The following is a 17,486-nucleotide window of genomic DNA, read 5'->3' as shown; positions in this document are numbered from 1 at the left end:
ATGATCCTTGCAGGATCTCCGTGGTTGATGCCATCACTGCCCGCATGATTACTGGCAGTTGCCTGCTGTCGTAAGAAATGGTCAAGCTGAAGAAGCCGAGCTTCCGTGGATAGCGATGCCTTTGAGCTTCCATAGAGTGGAATCGCCCCCATTCTAGATGCCTCTTCCGAAACCAGTCGGACTCAAGTTTTGACTCAGAAATACCTTGTTTCCAAGATTTCTACAAGTGCAGTTGGGCACTCTGACCCTTGTATGCCTTTAATTGCCCGTTAGGGTCTAGACGTAGGCATGTGAGGAAACCACGATGGTTCCTTGCCTCGGCTGAGTCATTCGTCCTCGATCCGAAACAAGCCTGGACAGTAGAAAGCATGTGGCTGGTTGATGAGACTTCTGGCACAGCAGCTTCAAGGGGGGCTCGGCAGACGGAGAGTGGCTGACACATGTCTCCGTTCGGAGAGTTGACACTCTCCACTTGGTTTCTTTTCCTAGATATTAGGCAAACTCTATCTATTTGGAGTGTTATCTTGATTACAGAGTTGCCGTTGGGTACTCAACGTCTCTGAAGTGGCGTTCAACAGATATGACACGCCCGCACCTGGTTCCTACAAGCCCGGTTTGGTGATAGGGTGCGAAATCATTCGGACTTTCTGTGATATACCCATGGGCTTTGCATTGTCTGCTCTGCGACGTGTCCCTTTGATCCAGCCAAGGACTGATTTCGAGATGCAAATATCAACGCCTCTACTAAGCAATAGATCACTTCCCAGAAATACCATAACCGTAAACGGCGTAAAGACAGAGTGGTGAACAACAGTTGTCAATATATCAAGTACATTCGCTGTGAACTGGCTTACCCTAGGCAAATATGGCATTGGGCTTGATGCTGTCCACACTACGGCGTAATCCGGACAAGACAAAAAGTTGCTCACGTTTCATGAGTTTCATTAGAGACATCATGGTATATAAAAGCTAGAGATAATCTAGTAACTGAATCTCTCTCCGTTTGACGGACTCCTCACTGCCCCAGCTCCCGCAAACCCAAGCCTGACAACACCTCCACCAGCATCCCATGCTCCATACCTCACCGGTCCAAGATTATCCACCGCCTTGACAATCCCATTGACGTTCTGATTCGGATCAACGTGCTCCATGACGCGTGAATCTTGACCAAAAGTTCCAAACGCGTTTGCAATCTCTAGCGGGTTCAGGCTCACATCTCGGCCCAGCTCCCACCAGCCCCAGAAGATTGGTAGAACTGCAAAGATGCCGACGAGGGATGCGCCGACGGCTATCCACATCTTTTTATAGTCGGTCACATACACCAGTGTTGTCGTACCGCTGCTATACTCGACGCGTTGCTTATCCGTCTTGTTGAACTGGGCATACTGCAAGCTTGCTCGGAAACCGAGGTCCCTGGTGAGCTCGATCAAATCGTCCATAGGATTCTCCCACGTATCTTCACATCCGGGTACAGTGTCGTTCATGGTCATGTACTGCGTCGCGGGTAGCCCGTTAGATTTGACATCGTAACCCGTAGCACCAGTGAAGGACATCCATGCTGAGGAGCCGAAGAGAGCATCGACAATGGTACTGAAACCGCCCAAGATATTTCCGGTTCCGCTCGCAACAGTAGCAGCAGGAGTCATATATCTATGAAGTAACCCGGGTTAGCATCGATATTGAGTATAGTCCGCCGGATGTGAGATGCGTACTTGCGCTGGACAAACTTGTCGTCCTTCCACGTCCCCCTGAGCTCCACCTTGTTGCCATCCAGCTGTACCGGAAACGTTGAAATCCCAGCATGCAAGTCACAAGTCTGGACCTTGAGCTTCCCATTGCATTGGTTGGTGTCTTTGAAAAGCGTGGTGTAGCGAAGAAACGACCCATCTTTCATCTGATAGACCGAGTAGTCGCTGAACTCGGTCACATTAACCTGGAAGAGATACGCTCCATCGAATGCCTTTAGCATACTTGCTCGATCCATTCCGACGGTGAGATTGAAGTTTCGTGTCGACTCGGTGCAGTTTACCTGGAAGCCGAAGCCCTGTGCTTGGTCAGTAAAGATATAGACCTTGAAGCCAAGTTTCGATGAGATGGTACCTGGACAGAGGTTGTGCAGTTCTTGCAGTTGGTGTTGAAAGCAATCATATCATTCCGATTGTTGTATGCTTGGGCAATGTCGCTAAAGTTCTTGGTGAGAAGAGAAACAGAGTGAGTACGACCAGTTTGTATGCTGGCATAGTTGCCAGGAAGTTCTCGAGCAATATGAAAGTCAAAGACACCTTGCTGTGCTTGGAATTCGTTTGCTGTCGAGGATGCACGCTGCATGAGAGGGCCGCGTAGGACGGATAATGTCATTAGAATCGAAGCTGATAATGTGAGAATGATGTGCTAAGATGATAAGATATGGCCAAGTACATACCTAGACCAAGAGTCTTGGATTTCATGCTGAACAGATTTATCGCTGCATCGATAAGGCCTGTAGATGAACCATATATGGCATGTAGTCGTTGCAACTGATGGCTGTCAACTACTCATATCCTTGAACGATGATCGCATCGCTTACCGTTGCTGTCCTTCCAGCAGCTCGCCAATACGAAATTGCCGCACCTTCTGCGAATGCACATGCCAAGAAAGCGCCGGTCAAAGCTGAAGTCAAAGCTAGCCAGACAGTAGGCTGCATGTACTTGTCCCAATGATCAACAGGGACTCCATCGCTGTAGATGAGTATGAAGACGGCAGCTCCAGTTCCGACCAATGCCAACAGCCATGCCCCGAGACCACGGGCGGGGAGTCGTTTCCAGAAACCGGGTTGCCATGGTCGACTGAGCCTTGCAGGATCTGTAGAAGATGGCTCATTCATAGGTTCGAGCTGGTACCATGGTCTTTTGTTTTGGCCAAGGCCAATAGGACCCTCATCCTTGAGCGGCCATTGGGGTGCGACACCCATTGCTGCGGCTGCTTCACTGAAACAGTACAGACTTTTCCGAAAAGAATTAATAGAAGAGAAATACCAAGACGCTAAAGGAATGAAAGATCGTGACTAGACGATAGTAGAAAGAATGGCTGTGGTGAGACACATCAAGGAGAGACACTGCTTCCGCAGTTAAGTTTAGGGCAAAAGGAAGGGAAACAAACAAACTTCCAAGACCCTGAATATAACATGAAACTTCCGGGACCGGCTGTCAAGTCTCAATAACCCACAAATAATGATGTCCTTAATTTCTATACGAAGAATAGGGTTCACCAGATCGCCTAGGGGACCCGCCAGTAGGGGGATCAACGCTCCACGGGTTTGCTACTGGACGATCAACTCAGGAGGAAACGAGCCGGCAGTGGGTTGAAACATGGTGTTAGAGGCACGTTCAATGACAAGGAGATGTACTATTTGTTGTGTCGGCCAAGATTTATTGGCCTTCTCCCGTGGTTCTGGAAGTTGCATTGTCTAGACGTTGAACATCCCCTGGTTTGCCATGCGGTGATGTCAGCAAGGATGGTAATGATCGGCCTAGGCGTTGCACGAATGAGGAATAACGCCCGGCATGCCCCTTGGAAAAGCCGAACGGCACTTACATGGTGCCTTGACACTTTCAAGCTATCGTACTATGCGACTGAAGATGGTCACACCCATAGCTTGGCTGTCTTAGTTCCCCTTATAATATGAACGTCAGCCGCGACTGGAGAGATCTTGGGCGCTTGAAGTACAACCTGATGAGTGGCATCGGAAGCTTCTTTACGGATATAAACATGACTCTCAATGCTTTCTCCCGCTTCTTCGTTAAGTTGGTTGAATAATTACCAATTAAGAAACTGATCTATAAGAGTCGTATCGTTGAAATAAGGCACAGGGCCCCGGGGTGTGGAAGGCCACATGCATCCCTGGAATGAGCAGCTACTTGGGCGATAAATCCTCCACTACGGAGTGCCTTATCATTGGAAGAAGCCTTATCTGGGGTTACATGGCTAGACAGCCACATACAAAAATACAGATCATTGAGCTGCTGCCTTTGCGTTGCAGACCGAGGCGTTATTAGCGTGTTCTGGCAGAGATGGTTCCTTCAATCAAGCGTTGGCGCCTTCAACTTCTCAAGCCTTCGCGCAGCCACCAGGCACACTAGCAGCAACTGCTGAAGCAAGCCATATCAAATCAATCGACCATGCGCCGGCTAAACGGCACGGCATATGGAATAAGGAAATCAGGTGCCTAGATTAGCGTCTCTCGCCAAGACTACATAGTATGTTGCCATCTTCCCTTGTCTTGACTCTCGTCGATGTGACACTTGATCCTCCCAGTCAACAGAATATCTAACCTACCGGTATAGCTTAACGCTCCCCGAAATCACCACAAGCCGCTTATAGCACCCGTGTTTTTAAATGTCCACCCCAAACTTGGCATCTCCGGACGCTCGTCCTGAGGCCTCCTCGCCTCCCCTGCCCTCTGGCTGGATAGCCAACTGGAGCCCCGAACACAATTCATGGTAAGTAGGAGCGAGCCTTTTACTATTAGACCTGCCCATAACATCGATTTCTTAGGTACTACGTCTTCACCGCTACCGGCGTGACGCAATGGGAGTACCCGAGTGCTCCATCAGATCAACCACAATACTCGCCCGCCCCCGACCACCAGAGCCAGCCCCCGTACGACACCGCGGCCGATACACCAGTTCAGGATGGAGATCGTGGCTTGGGGAAAGTTGCACTTGCCATGGGCGGCGGTTACCTGCTTGGGCACGGGCACAAACATCAACAGCATCAACAGCACCAACAGCATGGGCTGGGCAAGATGACGCAGTCAATGGCAATGGCCGGTGCGGGTGCGATTGGTGCCAAAATATTCGGGTTATTCGGGAACAAGCAGCAACAGCAGCACCAACCATCACCACCGCCACAACCGCAAGTACATGTTTATCCGGTATACGTACCAGGCCCCCAAGCAGCCCCCTCACCCGGACCTCCGTCGTATTACGGACAGCCTCCGCCCGCAGGGCAGAACTTGGGCCACTACGGCCACACTCCGGATATGACACCGCCTGCCCAACCCTATCATCACGGGGGGATCCAATCTCCAGCTACCGGTGGCATGGGCGCCTTTACGCCTCAGAATGGACCACCGCTACACATATACGGCGCTGTGTTTGCAGACAGGGACGTCACGCAGATAGTCAAGAGTCTTGTCACCCCTCAGCAGACACTGACACTATCCGGGGACACACTGGCCGAGAAACTTGGGGATCCATGGCCTGAAGCAGAACGAAAAATGTTCAACGTCTTGTATTCGTACGGTGATCGACCTATGGAGCTTATCGCAGCTGAGTTGGTCATGCCCGTTGGCTGAATGTGAATGACACTTGGACTAACACGCACTGATCTGCAGCACGACCACGGCCAACATCGAAATCAAGCACGAGGCTATATCGAGAAAACGTATGGAATTCTGTCAACCTCCTCCATCCCGGATTATTGCCTGCGTATGGGGTTATGAGAATCCTTTGACGTGAGTACCAAACTAAAACATAGACCAAGCTTTACGAGCCTAACAATCTTGTAGACAGCCGAGGATCCAGCAGCTGGAAAAAGACGGCGAGATGGAAGGTTCAAAACAGACTCTCGGCCGAGGCGGATTCTGGGATTGGGAACCAAGAACGCTGGTCTGCTATTACAGGACAGAGACTGGAGCTGTCGGGATCGTCTATTGTAGAGAGGGTGGCACGATACGCCTTCCGTGGAACCCTCTTGCGAAGTGGTCGTGATCGAGCATGCACTCCGTGAAGAGTTGTAGGCCGGATCTGATTCGTTCAAATTGCTGCTTCATTATCGCATGTGCGGATCCCACCAGACGGAAGTTAATAGCTAATAACACCCGTTTAATAGTTGTTGAATGCCCAGTCTTTTGTCTTCTCGTCGACAGCACTCTTCCCCAACTATCAACTAAGCTGGTATAAAACCTGCCTGCCATGCCGAGTGATTAGAGGCATCCACAGCCCCGGATCTTTGAGGCTCATCCCTAAGTATATTCATATTGAAAATCAATAACAATGACCCGGCGGGCGAAAAATCAGACCGAGTCGGCAACGCGGCTCTTATAATGCACCGCGTTCCGGGTCAAAGCGCGGGAGACGAGAAGCCATCTGTAAGTCAGCATGAGCTAGAAACATCACAGAGTTGCATCGACACTTGGCACTGCAGCCGTTTCAAACCCTTGGTGCCAAAAATATCGCTTCCTTAAACCAAACAAGCATGGTAGATAGAACATTAAAGCACGAGAGCCTGCTCAGCCTTCCGGACCATCGGGGCGGATCATCAGCTCATATGCCAAGAGACGAGATATTGGAGTTTCCTAGAGCCGTGTTATTAACGGGCGGCCGATCCCTAACTGTTGTGACGTCTCTGGGTAGAGAATGTAAGCGTTGCTTCCTCCAGTGGGACCCTATTGACTACCGGTTAGTGGTCGGTAGTTTGATTGACTATCTTAGTAAGGAGGCTGAGCAACTGGTTTGGAGACGACGTTGCTGACAGAGGCAAGTGTAATCTGCTCAATGTTCAAAGTCTAGACATCGTGACGGAAGTTGAAAGTCGATTATAGCGGTGTTCTATAGCGTGCCGCGTTTCTTGCGCCTCAATGAAGCATTGTATCTGGAGATCAATTGTAAAGATTTGGTGTTGAGTCAATGTGTATAAGAAGCTGCTCTTCTCGACATCTTTCCAGCCAAGCTCAAGCTTATCAATCGCATCATCTCCAAAATCCATCAAGTGAAGCAAAATGAAGGTCGCTTGTGTCATCACCACCCTCCTGAGCAGCTTCGCGCTCGCTCACCCCTCAAAGCCAAGGACCAACGATGGTTATCCTAATCCCGCCATGGAACAGCTGAAGGACATCTCCCGACGAGCCGACAGCACCTTGTCCAGTGCACCTCCTCCTCCAAAGCTGGGCGAGAGCAGCAAGACTGCGTTCCAGGCTCTTGCCTTTGGTGAAGAGTTTGAGCAGGCGTACTTTTCGTCTCTGCTTCAGAACGTCACAGATGGCGTGCCAGGCTATAGGCATCATGGGCGGTTCACCAAGGCTGAGCTTGTCAAGGTGTTGGAGACTGTTGTCGCTGTAAGTTTTTAGCACTCGCTTGTAATTCACTCGCTAACTTTGACCAACAGCAAGGGGAGCTTCACGCCATCAACGCGATCAACGTCCTGAAGCACTTCAACGTTCCCGCGCCGATGCCCTGCAAATACCACTTTCCCATGAACAACATCGAAGACGCATTTGCACTCGCCGAGAGCTTTACAATGCTTGTTGTGGGAACTCTGCAAGACGTCAGCCAGACCCTTGCGCAGAAATGGAGATAACGGCGTTGTTCGGGCCATCGCCTCGGTCATCGGCCAGGAGGGTGAGCAGGGCGGCTTCTACCGTACTCTTCTTGGACGGGTTCCTTCTGAGAAGCCTTTCTTAACTACTTCTGTCGGGGCATTTGCCTTCTCTTACATCTACAATACGTTTGTCGTTTCGGGATCTTGCCCGTTCGACATCTCAATGATCAACCTGCCCATCTTTGCCAAGCTCGACGTCAAGGACGGCTCGATGGGTCTTGATGTGAAGCCTAAGGACCAGTACCTCACCTTCACCGCCGACATTAGCACCGCGGGAGGTGCCGAAAAGTTCCTTGGCGGCAATGGAAAGGGCCTGTACCTCACCTACTTCAGCGGCCAACTTCTACCTATCAGCGAGCCCATCACCAACGTCAAGTGGAACAAGGGCCGCATCAACTTTGACGCCTTCTTCCCATTTACGGAGAATGTCATGAAGGGTCTTTCTGTGGCGGCTTTGACCACCTCTAACAACTTTACTGCCCCGGGTATGGTCCCTGGTGCCACGATCGCTGCCCCAGCTGTTATTCAGGTCAACGAGAAGCTGTGAGCATGAAAATAGGTAGACTTGCAACAACTAAAATGTTGCCTGATATGCATGAAGGGGATGAACGGAGTGTTTTGATCTTGGTTGATGTGTAATATGTCATTCTTCTTTACTTTCTAGCTGCAAATAATTACCTATCAATTTGCGTAAATCTCACACCGTGGCTTTTATAATAGTGATGTGGATGACGATGATCCTCTTAAGCTAGCCTTGCATAACTAAGTAATCTTATTGACTTGTATCCCTTTCAAATTTGCCCTGGAGTGATTGTTCGTGCCATGTCTAGGGAGAGTATCAGATGTCGCTCATCACTCTAACCAGGCCTGAAGGAGCCTCAGGAAAAGTAAGACGCATGATATGACCCTAGGCGACAGAAAACGCCGAGATATATATTTATGCTTGTATGTGCATATGTGGTTTCTTCTACTTATTCTGTCGAGCAATAGGCTTTAGACCTGGCTGTCTATCTGTGCACAAGCCTCGATGCTGAAACACACGCTCAGAGCTTCGACCGAGAAAGGTCAATGCTGAATTCAGCCTTGGCCATATCCCGAAGAGCCCTTCTAAGAATCTTTCCAGACTACAAGAAATTAGCATCATATCCAGACATGCCGTGGGTTTACTCACCGGGTTCTTTGGAATCGCCTCGACAAACCTGACTCCGCCCTTGAGACGCTTGTGCTTGGCGACTCTCTCTTCCATCCATTTCACTATTTCCTCTCCAGCGATCTGCGAGCCCTGGACCTTGACGATGTATGCTCGTGGGACTTCGTCTCCATTAGCTGGGACGCCAATGACAGCAGCGTCTGCTATCTCGTGGTGGTCGAGGAGGACAGCCTCCAACTCGGCCGGTGCGACTTGGTTCCCCTTGACCTTGATGAGTTCCTTGATTCTGTCGACAATGTGAAAGATTGCTCCAGGCTCGAAGGACTCGACGTAAGCAATGTCGCCAGTCTTGAGCCACCTGGTACCATCTGGGTCAACAGCAATCGTATCAGCTGTCGCAGTAGGGTTCTTCCAGTACCCCTTCATCAAAGTTGGGCCTGTAACCCAGAGTTCACCGCGTTCATTTGCCTGTTCCACCACGGTCTTTCCATCCGACTTCATGATCCTCGCTGAACAGTTGGGCGAAAGCTCACCCACTGCCGCGACCTTGCTCTCCACACGAGAATCCCATGTCATGCAAGTGCATGTAACTTCCGTCATGCCCCATCCCTGCCTCACGATAACACTCGCATCTGGCCACAAGGCTTCAACGCCCTGAGCCACCTCGCGACTGAGTGGTGCAGCGCCAGAATTGACACGTTCGACGCTGCTGAGGTCGTACTTCTTGACAATCGGGTGTTTTGAGAGATAGACAAGGATGGGCGGAACACACATGAGGGTCGAGATGCGGAACTGTTGCACGTGCTGCAGCATCTTCTCAAAGTTGAAAGCTGGCATAACGTAGACGGGCACGCCGATGCGGGGGTAGATGGAGACAAAGTATGTCTGCCCATAGGCATGATATATGGGAAGAAAAGCGAGCAACCGGGATCTCTTTCGGAACTCGGCTTCTTCGGGGTCCTTGTTTGCGAGCTCAATGACGCCAGTGCCGTTGGCGACGTAGGCCCTGTGGGTGATCTCGACACCTTTGGGGACTCCTGTTGTACCACTGCTGTAGTTGAGACAACAGACGGTTGCCTCCGGGTTGCTTGGCTCGCTCCATTCCCAGGTCTTTGCTCGTTCTTGGTTGCCTAGTAGAAGGTCGGTCCACGAACGGACACCGCTGACTTGCGTGGCCTGGGTGGGAGCTGATTGATCAAATGGCGGCAGTACCGAAGGATCCAAGGCAAAGATTTTGTCCGACGGAAGGCCAGCGACACTGGCAGCTTCGAGTGCAGTCTCAATTGAAGTCGATACCGTGAACAGAAAGGTACTGCCCGAGTCTTTGAGCTGGTAAGCGAGCTCTCGCGAGGTGAAGCCAGGGTTTGCGCCGGTGAATATTCCCCCGCTCATCAAGATTCCAAGAAACACGCTTGGGAAGTATATATTGTTGGAAGAGAACACGAGTACTCTGTCACCCTCACGCATGCCTGCATCAATAAGACCAAGCGCAATCTGCTTTGCGAGGAGACGAAACTGGGTCTTGTTGAGGTGGTGAGTCTCTGGTCGATCGGCATCGATGAGAATAGGCTTTTCAGAATCTTCCATAGGACCGGAAGCCGAACCAAAGATCCATTGCTGCAAAGAGCAATCGGGGATTGGCTCCTCCCAGCGTGATCTCAGCGTCATGGTGTTTGCGAGGAGGAAATTGTAACTTGTAGGGCTTCAGTGGGTTTTTGTTGAGGAGCTAAGCCAACACAGGCAACCGCAGAGCTTGAGACACGGCTTCTCGGAAGATGTTTTAAAAGAGGTTTCAAGATGAAAAGAGAGACAAAATACACCCACCAACGTCTAGAGACTGCTCTCCAGGCTTTATACCAACTCTTCATCGGCTGGCGCCGCATCGAAATCTCGGAAAAAGCCAAAGTGTGGGGTAAGATCATCAATGCCCTTCTGGGCGCGTCTAACCCCGCAAAATCATCCATGACCTCGGCGTCTGGCTGCAGCCTCCCTTGTTTAGGTCGACGAGAAGAGAAGTGTGCCGAGGCACGTCTCTATAATGATACGTCACCATTGTTTTGGGTCACCTGGCTTCGTTTGTGACCGAAGGGGCAAGTGTTGCGTGGGCTGAACTGAGCTGGAGAGGATGCGGATGTATTGAACGGATTTAAAGGCTACAAACAGAAATTCGGGATATGCATTTGCTCCAATGGTATAGTTGCTATTCTCATAGTGAAAGAAACCCCGTAGTCCACGACCTCCTTGGTGGCAATGGCTGAGGCTATAATGGCTCCCAGTCCCACCACACCCCTCGTCTTTCTATCTCAGGATGGGAGTTCCGCAACCACGGCACTGTCAAGTTCCGCCGGCTCCTCCTTTTGAGGAAGATCCGTGATGACGAGGTATAACACATTCTGCGAGTCTTATTAGCATATTCCCCAACAGTGTGGATGCGGCTTCTTACGCTCTGAAACAGCTGTCCCCATCCACCAGAAGAATTCTTCTTGTCCTCGTCTTTTGATGCACGTTGGTCCTTTTCCTCATCGTCACTCGGATCCTCCGTCTGTTTCTTCTCCTCTTTCTTCTTTTCTTCCTTCTTCTCTTTCCTCTTCTCTTCCTTCTCGCTATCTGAATCTCGATCCGAGTCTGCCTTACTGCCACTGCTCTCAGGCTCTGCAGGCTTTGCACGCCCAGACTTCCAACGACCACCAGTGAGCAAGGCCACGATGTCACCGCTAGAAGCCGGATGATTAGGGTCAGCGTATCGCGACCGAAACTCGGGTTTGGGTAACATGTTGGCCACTGAGTGATCTGGATTCTTCCTGATCCACTTGGCCTGTCCACGCCTATCCATGTACTCATCGAGCCACTTCTCTGCATTGTCAAGTTTCTTTTTCTTCTTTGCCTCGCTTTCCTTTCCTTTGGAAACCTCGTCCAGGGACGGAAAGGTGAGTGGTGCTGGTTCAGGCCAAGAAACAGTGCCTTTGGATGGCTTCATGTTGTCTTGGAACTGGTACTTGAATTTCTCTAAGCTTTCCTTGCTTGAGGCCTTCTGCATCACTATGTCCTTCATCTGTTGAGTCAAAGGCGGCGACTCAACCGGCCTGCCATCTAGGGCGACCGCAGATACAAGTTCATCGTCGTTGGTGTTGGGGCTCCAGGTCACGACGAGACACACGAGACGACGCGGAGCAAAGAACTCTGCATTGACGTGGTCCAGGAACTTGTTTGACTTGAATCGACTGTGTGCTTCCACCGTCATGAAACTCAATACGTCGATACTGGCACCAATGAGCATCGAAAAGGGCTCGGGGGCGGCCATGCTGGCAAGACCAGTCAAGTTGATGGCGTAGAGATATGGGTTCGGCTCCAGAGACTTGTTGAACGAGTCAATCAGGTCAAGAAATGTTTCTTGGTCGATATCGACGTCTGCCAGTACTGGGGCATACGCTCGCACGAACCCTCGGCCTCTATCCTTTGGACGTCGCTGAGGTAGGATGACGGGCAACGCGAGTTTTGTGTTGGGGTCTGCTTGGTTCTCAAAGGGGTGTCTCTGAAGAAAAGCCTTGGCGACGTCCTTGGGCTCTTTTGGTTCCTTTGGTTCCTCCGGCTTTGGCTTCCGTAGTTTATTGCGCACCTTGGACTCTTCAGGCTCGTGAGGTTCCTTGAGTTCTGCAGACGCATCGAGCTCCTTGGGAGACTGTGGACTTTCCTCCCGTGCCGCTTCTTGGCCGACAGCGTCCAGCTCCCAAATGGCCTCATTTAGTTGCGCGGCGATGGGAACTTCATCTAGCTGCTGGGTCACGGGCGCATTCTGTTTCTTTTTCGCTTCCTTCTTCTGTCGTCGGTAGTGGATGGCTTCGGAGACGAATCCGATGCTTGCAGCCGTCAATCTGACGATGTCATCGACTGGGTCATCCTTCTTCTTGATGGGGCCCTCGGGGCGGCTGATGTTTTTGTCTCTCTCACGAATAGCCTCTTGGACTAATCGGGAGGTGATCTTGGATGTCACCGGCTTGTCTTGTTTTGATGTACTAAACGCTATTAGCACGGCACTGGTGTTGTATGATTGAGCTCAGATATTTACCTCATATTGGAATTGGGATTGACGATATGGATGAAGTTTGAAGTTGTTCATGTCAGTGTCGCTCCAGACAAGATCTCGACACTCTTTTATGTAAATTTCGCAAAACACACCGCCTCATTGCTTTGCCTCACGGAGCGTAATTTGTTTCCAGAATACTTCGAGATTGAGGCATCCGACGGTGAAACTGAAAAACACTCGTCATTAAACGTGAACCAGGCATGACGAATGCATCCCAATCCTTCTTTCTGGGCGTGATCTTGGCGTTTAGCGCCCAATCGACACAGAGTACCCACGGCGCCCGCGGGGAGCGAAGGATCTTGGCGTAAGACACGCACACGAAGGAGCCAAGATCGTCTGATGAAGCGTGGCAGGCCGAAGGGAGCCCTGTCTCAAAAATAAAGTTTAGATATACGCGTTTGTGATAAGTTTCTCGTCCCTACTTGGCGTATATGCTGTCTTGCAGTGGCATTGAACTAGAGCTTTGTTAAGGAGCGTTTGCTCTGCGATGGGCTATTTTTGACAGTATCAGAATCTTGCACTCCCCAAGCTTCCACTACAAAGTTGCGATACGAGCCAGCTCCCTCCCCACACGACCAAGAACCGCGATGCCACAAATGGCTGGACTACAGAAAATCGCTGCGCATAGCATGAACTTCAGCGATCTCAACACAGTCCGGTTGTGAGGGGTGCACTCGACGTCTCTGGAGGAGTGCTGTGGTCTTGAAGTTGATTCGACAGGCTCACATCTCAACATAACACGTCCATTGGCAGCACAAAAACACAGCCGTGTTCATGCCGCTGACCGCCACCAGAAGCTAAGCAATACGCCCCACGCGCCATCAAGGCACGACCATGGAGATGTTTAGCATGTGTTGGTTGCCAGCCCTGTGAGGCCATCCTTGCAGCGCACAATGCCGCCAATTCGAGGCAAAGAGAAATGCAATCCGTGATTGTTGATTTGTCGCCGGTTGTCCTGCATCTTCAGCCGCTGATGTCAGCTCTACAGAATATGTTTCATTTTTATTGAACAATTCAGCGTACATAAACGCCATATTCTTCAGCTCGAGTTCCAAAGATGCAGCTCTCGCTCGTTCTTCTTCTTTCGCTTTTGGAAACTGTTTCGAGATGGCGACCCTGGGTGTAGTACTCTACTCAGCCCTCGACTCAGCCCCGCTGATCACGGCCGAGGTTTCATTTCTGCTGGGGATCGTCGCACACCTAGCAATCAGGCCGTTCGAGATCGACAGCCAAGCCTGGGCCATGGTTTTTGCCTATTTGGGCGTGATTACCACCCTCCTGCTTACTTACATCCAAGTGTGCAAGTTCACCATTATTGGGGCAATTTTGAGAATAGCACTGGTTTCGAATGCCTTCAATGTTGGTCTTGCGAGCAGTATTCTCATCTATCGAGCTTTCTTTCACCGGCTTCACCGTTTTCCAGGCCCGTTCCCGGCCAAACTTTCGCGCTTCTATGCTATGAAAAATGCCGCGAAAGCATTGAAAGCCAACGAAGAAGTCCAGAAACTGCACGAGATCTACGGGGACTTTGTTCGAGTTGGTATGCTTGTGCATCATAAGCCTGCAACACGAACAGCAGCTGACTGGGAGCGGTGCAGGACCTCGTGAAATCTCCATCACACGTCAAAGTGCCATCTCAATCATCTACGAACCCCCAAACCAATGCGTGAGGTCGACATGGTATAGTCAAGTGTCGGACGATGTAAGAAAGATCTCGCTTCATACCACTCGCGACTTGACGGCCCACAAGCTCCGAAAGAAGGCATGGATGAGAGGTCTGGGCTTTAGAGGTACGAGATTGAATACCTAGACAAGAGTCTACACTGACCAGAAGCAATCCAGCCCTTTCCGTATACGAAGAGAAGATCGCATCAAAAGTAGAAATCTTGATGTCTCGGATTGCAGAGAAACAAGGCACACCGATGGACATGACTCTATACGCAGCCTTCTTTGGATTCGACGTGATGGGACAAGTTGGTAAGCCAGTTCCATCCTGAATCGTCTGATGTAACATTAAATACTCACTCTATCAGGCTTCTCCAAGGACTTCAATATGTTGAACTCAGGCCACAAGCACCCAGCCATACAAGCCTTGCATGAGAACATGGCTGCAGTTGGCGTACTTTCAACAGTACCCTGGCTCATGTCTATGCTCGGCAAAATCCCAGGAGCCACTGGGAGCTACGCCAGATTTGCAGATTGGTGTGCACAGGAGCTTCAAGCGAAACGTGCAGTGAGTCATGTCACTGTTCAATCTCCTGGACCTTTAGCTGACCTCATCAAAGATCGAGAACAAGAACAAAGAAACTCTCAAAGACCACGATCCGAGAGATGTCATTTCCTGGTTGCTAAGGGCTGAAGACGAGAATGACCGCTCTGCCCCTCCTGGAGAGGGAGCTTTTCAGGAAGACTCTCGTCTCATGATTGTTGCTGGCAGGTAAGCCATCAAGCGACAGCCCGCTATCCACGACAATTGCTAATCATTGTAGTGACACAACGGCAGTAGCCTTGACGAATGCGTAGGAGTCCATTGTAACCTAACCTCTTGATAAACCGTGCTAATCATGCCCAGGTTATTCTTCTTGACTAAATATCCAACATGTTATCGAAAGCTACAAGAAGCTATCCAAGCTCAGTTTCCTGAGGGAGTCAAAGACTGGACATACGAAAAGACCAAGTCGATACCATATCTCGAACACGTCATCCATGAAACACTGCGGTTGAAACCGTCAGCCCCCGGAGGACTGTCTCGCTTGACACCCCCACAAGGCCTCCAGATTGACGAGGTCTTCATCCCTGGCGACACCATCGTCTCTGTTCCCACTTATACCATCCAGCGAGACGAGCGATATTGGGAGAATGCCCTCGAGTTCAGACCCGAACGCTGGGAGAACGTGAACCTGGAGAAGGTGGCTTGGATTCCATTCTCAAGGGGTCAGTATAGCTGCCCTGGAAAGAACCTCGCTTTCATGGAACTCCGTATGGTTCTTAGTCGTATTGCTCTCGAGTACAACTTGGCATTCTCCCCTGGGGATGATGGAGAGGCCTTTGACAAGGGAGCTAAGGATACCTTCACACTCAACGTGCCAGAGCTTCCTATTATATTCACGCCGATCAACTGAGAGGTTAAACGACAAGCAAGACACACAAACTTTGCGCGCTCCTGAGTTTTTACAACGAGCATGTTCTGTTGGCCGTGCAAGTGCGACTGCTTGCCAATGCCGCGCTAGAGGTCGCGGGGCTCCTTGACAAGCGGTTGCTGGTGGAAGGGTATACACTGAAGATGCTTCGCGAAGAGTCACTGTTGGAATGCTAAATGGAAGATGGTAGTCATTTGATGACTTGATTAGTGTATTAATGTAAACATTATATGTAGCCAACCATTACAAGACTGTTGTTCACATATAGTGGCTCAAGGGGCTGCACGCCCTTGGCTGAAGGGGGTTTGTCCACACGACCTTGTCAACAACACTTTTCCACCATTGCCCGACAATAGCAATGTCTGAACGACCCGTGAAGCAACATCTTTCCGAACCCGACGTCATGCGGAGTTGTGCGGTATTGGGTTTCCTTATTGTCCGCAATGACGTCTCCAAAAGCAGCCATTTGTAGTTGATGGCTCCTCCTGGAGACATCATTGCAGATAACGATGAAACTGAATACCGCATCACGCCGCATCACATCGGATGTGATTTTGGGGCTCATACTAGAGAGCTATCGAACTGCAAATGATGGCCGCACTTCCCTTTATAGAAACAGCGAGCGCTAGCCACAGCATCAAAGAACGCAGAGATTGGTCAAGAACGCAGCTAATTACTGTGCTCTTTGCTAACCCTATGTTTCAGGTTCTTTGATATTGTGCTCAACACTCTCTGCCTCTACCGGTGAAGAAGTGAACCGACAACAGCGCCTGCCTCTCCGACAGTGGAACTCATTGCATGTCCAGCGTTGTATGATTGAGCCGTCGGCGTCGCTTTTCGTTGGTCGCGCCTCTTGCTGGTGTTGGGGATTGGGTGTCCGTCTCGGCGTGTTTCCTTTTCTTGCTTATCGAAACACTCGCCGCTGGCGGCGATGTGGTATCAAGATTCGACAAGGGCGGAGAGGACGGGGTGAGGTCGAGTGGCTTTCCAACAAATGGGCCCGTCCGTATCCCGAGCCTCGGAGCGACAGTCTGTTTCGACGCAGCGTGTGACACCATATCACAACTCTGCGGAGTATTGGCCGATATCGTCGTTAACGATCGCCCAGACGAGGTGCTGCTGTCGGAATCGTAGAGGCCATCGAGGGCAGCCCGGCGCATCTCTTCTCTCAGGCCCGGTGGGGTGTGTCCCGGTCGGATGTCATCGGCCGTAGCTGTTCCATACATACTACGGCGAATTTCTTGCCGAAAGATGGCGAGCTCTAGACATCTGTGTAGCCTTTCGACGAAATCGGGGTCGTGTGATTGATTGGATGTCGGCGTAGAAGGGGCGTTAACGAGGTGTGAGCCAGCGGTCTCGACAGGATCTGGAAGAAACTAGGGGAAAACGTTAGACGTCAGGCCATCGTAGGGAGGGAACAGTCATACATCGCAGGCCCGGTGCTCATAAAGAATTGCTTCGACCAGGCGCCATGGTGCTGGGTGGCGTGGAGCGCGCGGTTCAGGTGTTGGCGAGTTGCATGATTCAGATGTCGGCATGTCGCCTTGGGCAAATATTTTGGCGAGAGGTTCAAACAAAAGCTATATCGCAAGCATTTTGCCAACTATATCCCAGCGATATTGAGCGACTAGGATGTTGATGCGCCAGCTTATTGACTGATTGATGTGGGAGGCCGACCGTCCAGAGGCCGACCGTGGACAACCAGGAGGCCGACCATGAGGGTGCTGTGATACCGGCATGGAACAATTTTGGC

At 50.8% G+C, this 17,486-nt stretch overlaps 7 protein-coding genes across 7 annotated transcripts; 3 read left to right on the top strand and 4 right to left on the bottom strand.

Annotated features, from left to right (window-relative positions):
* Positions 1–980: 980 nt before the first annotated feature.
* Positions 981–2,950, bottom strand: NCS57_01298600 (uncharacterized protein; the record flags this gene model as incomplete). Its single annotated transcript, XM_053062640.1, has 5 exons — positions 981–1,650; positions 1,713–2,044; positions 2,101–2,369; positions 2,423–2,516; positions 2,567–2,950. The coding sequence occupies 5 exons, from the start codon at positions 2,948–2,950 to the stop codon at positions 981–983; spliced, it is 1,749 nt and encodes a 582-aa protein (XP_052907535.1).
* Positions 2,951–4,374: 1,424 nt separating this feature from the next.
* On the top strand, positions 4,375–5,769 carry NCS57_01298500 (WW domain-containing protein; the record flags this gene model as incomplete). The annotated part of the gene is made up of 4 exons (XM_053062639.1): positions 4,375–4,478; positions 4,534–5,313; positions 5,375–5,494; positions 5,553–5,769. The coding sequence occupies 4 exons, from the start codon at positions 4,375–4,377 to the stop codon at positions 5,767–5,769; spliced, it is 1,221 nt and encodes a 406-aa protein (XP_052907534.1).
* A 991-nt stretch (positions 5,770–6,760) lies between these two features.
* NCS57_01298400 (uncharacterized protein) lies at positions 6,761–7,906 on the top strand (the record flags this gene model as incomplete). Its single annotated transcript, XM_053062638.1, has 3 exons — positions 6,761–7,096; positions 7,147–7,305; positions 7,376–7,906. 3 exons carry the CDS (start codon positions 6,761–6,763, stop codon positions 7,904–7,906), a joined length of 1,026 nt encoding a protein of 341 aa, XP_052907533.1.
* A 496-nt stretch (positions 7,907–8,402) lies between these two features.
* Positions 8,403–10,177, bottom strand: NCS57_01298300 (uncharacterized protein; the record flags this gene model as incomplete). Its single annotated transcript, XM_053062637.1, has 2 exons — positions 8,403–8,483; positions 8,531–10,177. The coding sequence occupies 2 exons, from the start codon at positions 10,175–10,177 to the stop codon at positions 8,403–8,405; spliced, it is 1,728 nt and encodes a 575-aa protein (XP_052907532.1).
* A 635-nt stretch (positions 10,178–10,812) lies between these two features.
* Positions 10,813–12,580, bottom strand: NCS57_01298200 (uncharacterized protein; the record flags this gene model as incomplete). Its single annotated transcript, XM_053062636.1, has 3 exons — positions 10,813–10,902; positions 10,953–12,522; positions 12,576–12,580. The coding sequence occupies 3 exons, from the start codon at positions 12,578–12,580 to the stop codon at positions 10,813–10,815; spliced, it is 1,665 nt and encodes a 554-aa protein (XP_052907531.1).
* Positions 12,581–13,700: 1,120 nt separating this feature from the next.
* On the top strand, positions 13,701–15,715 carry NCS57_01298100 (uncharacterized protein; the record flags this gene model as incomplete). The annotated part of the gene is made up of 7 exons (XM_053062635.1): positions 13,701–14,133; positions 14,192–14,383; positions 14,436–14,570; positions 14,627–14,826; positions 14,879–15,030; positions 15,083–15,112; positions 15,166–15,715. The coding sequence occupies 7 exons, from the start codon at positions 13,701–13,703 to the stop codon at positions 15,713–15,715; spliced, it is 1,692 nt and encodes a 563-aa protein (XP_052907530.1).
* An 809-nt stretch (positions 15,716–16,524) lies between these two features.
* On the bottom strand, positions 16,525–17,271 carry NCS57_01298000 (uncharacterized protein; the record flags this gene model as incomplete). The annotated part of the gene is made up of 2 exons (XM_053062634.1): positions 16,525–17,109; positions 17,161–17,271. The coding sequence occupies 2 exons, from the start codon at positions 17,269–17,271 to the stop codon at positions 16,525–16,527; spliced, it is 696 nt and encodes a 231-aa protein (XP_052907529.1).
* Positions 17,272–17,486: the final 215 nt, after the last annotated feature.

This window comes from Fusarium keratoplasticum, chromosome 11, assembly GCF_025433545.1.
Source record: "Fusarium keratoplasticum isolate Fu6.1 chromosome 11, whole genome shotgun sequence".
NCBI classification, from domain to species: Eukaryota; Fungi; Ascomycota; class Sordariomycetes; order Hypocreales; family Nectriaceae; genus Fusarium; species Fusarium keratoplasticum.
This window is presented reverse-complemented; position numbering and strand designations above follow the sequence as displayed.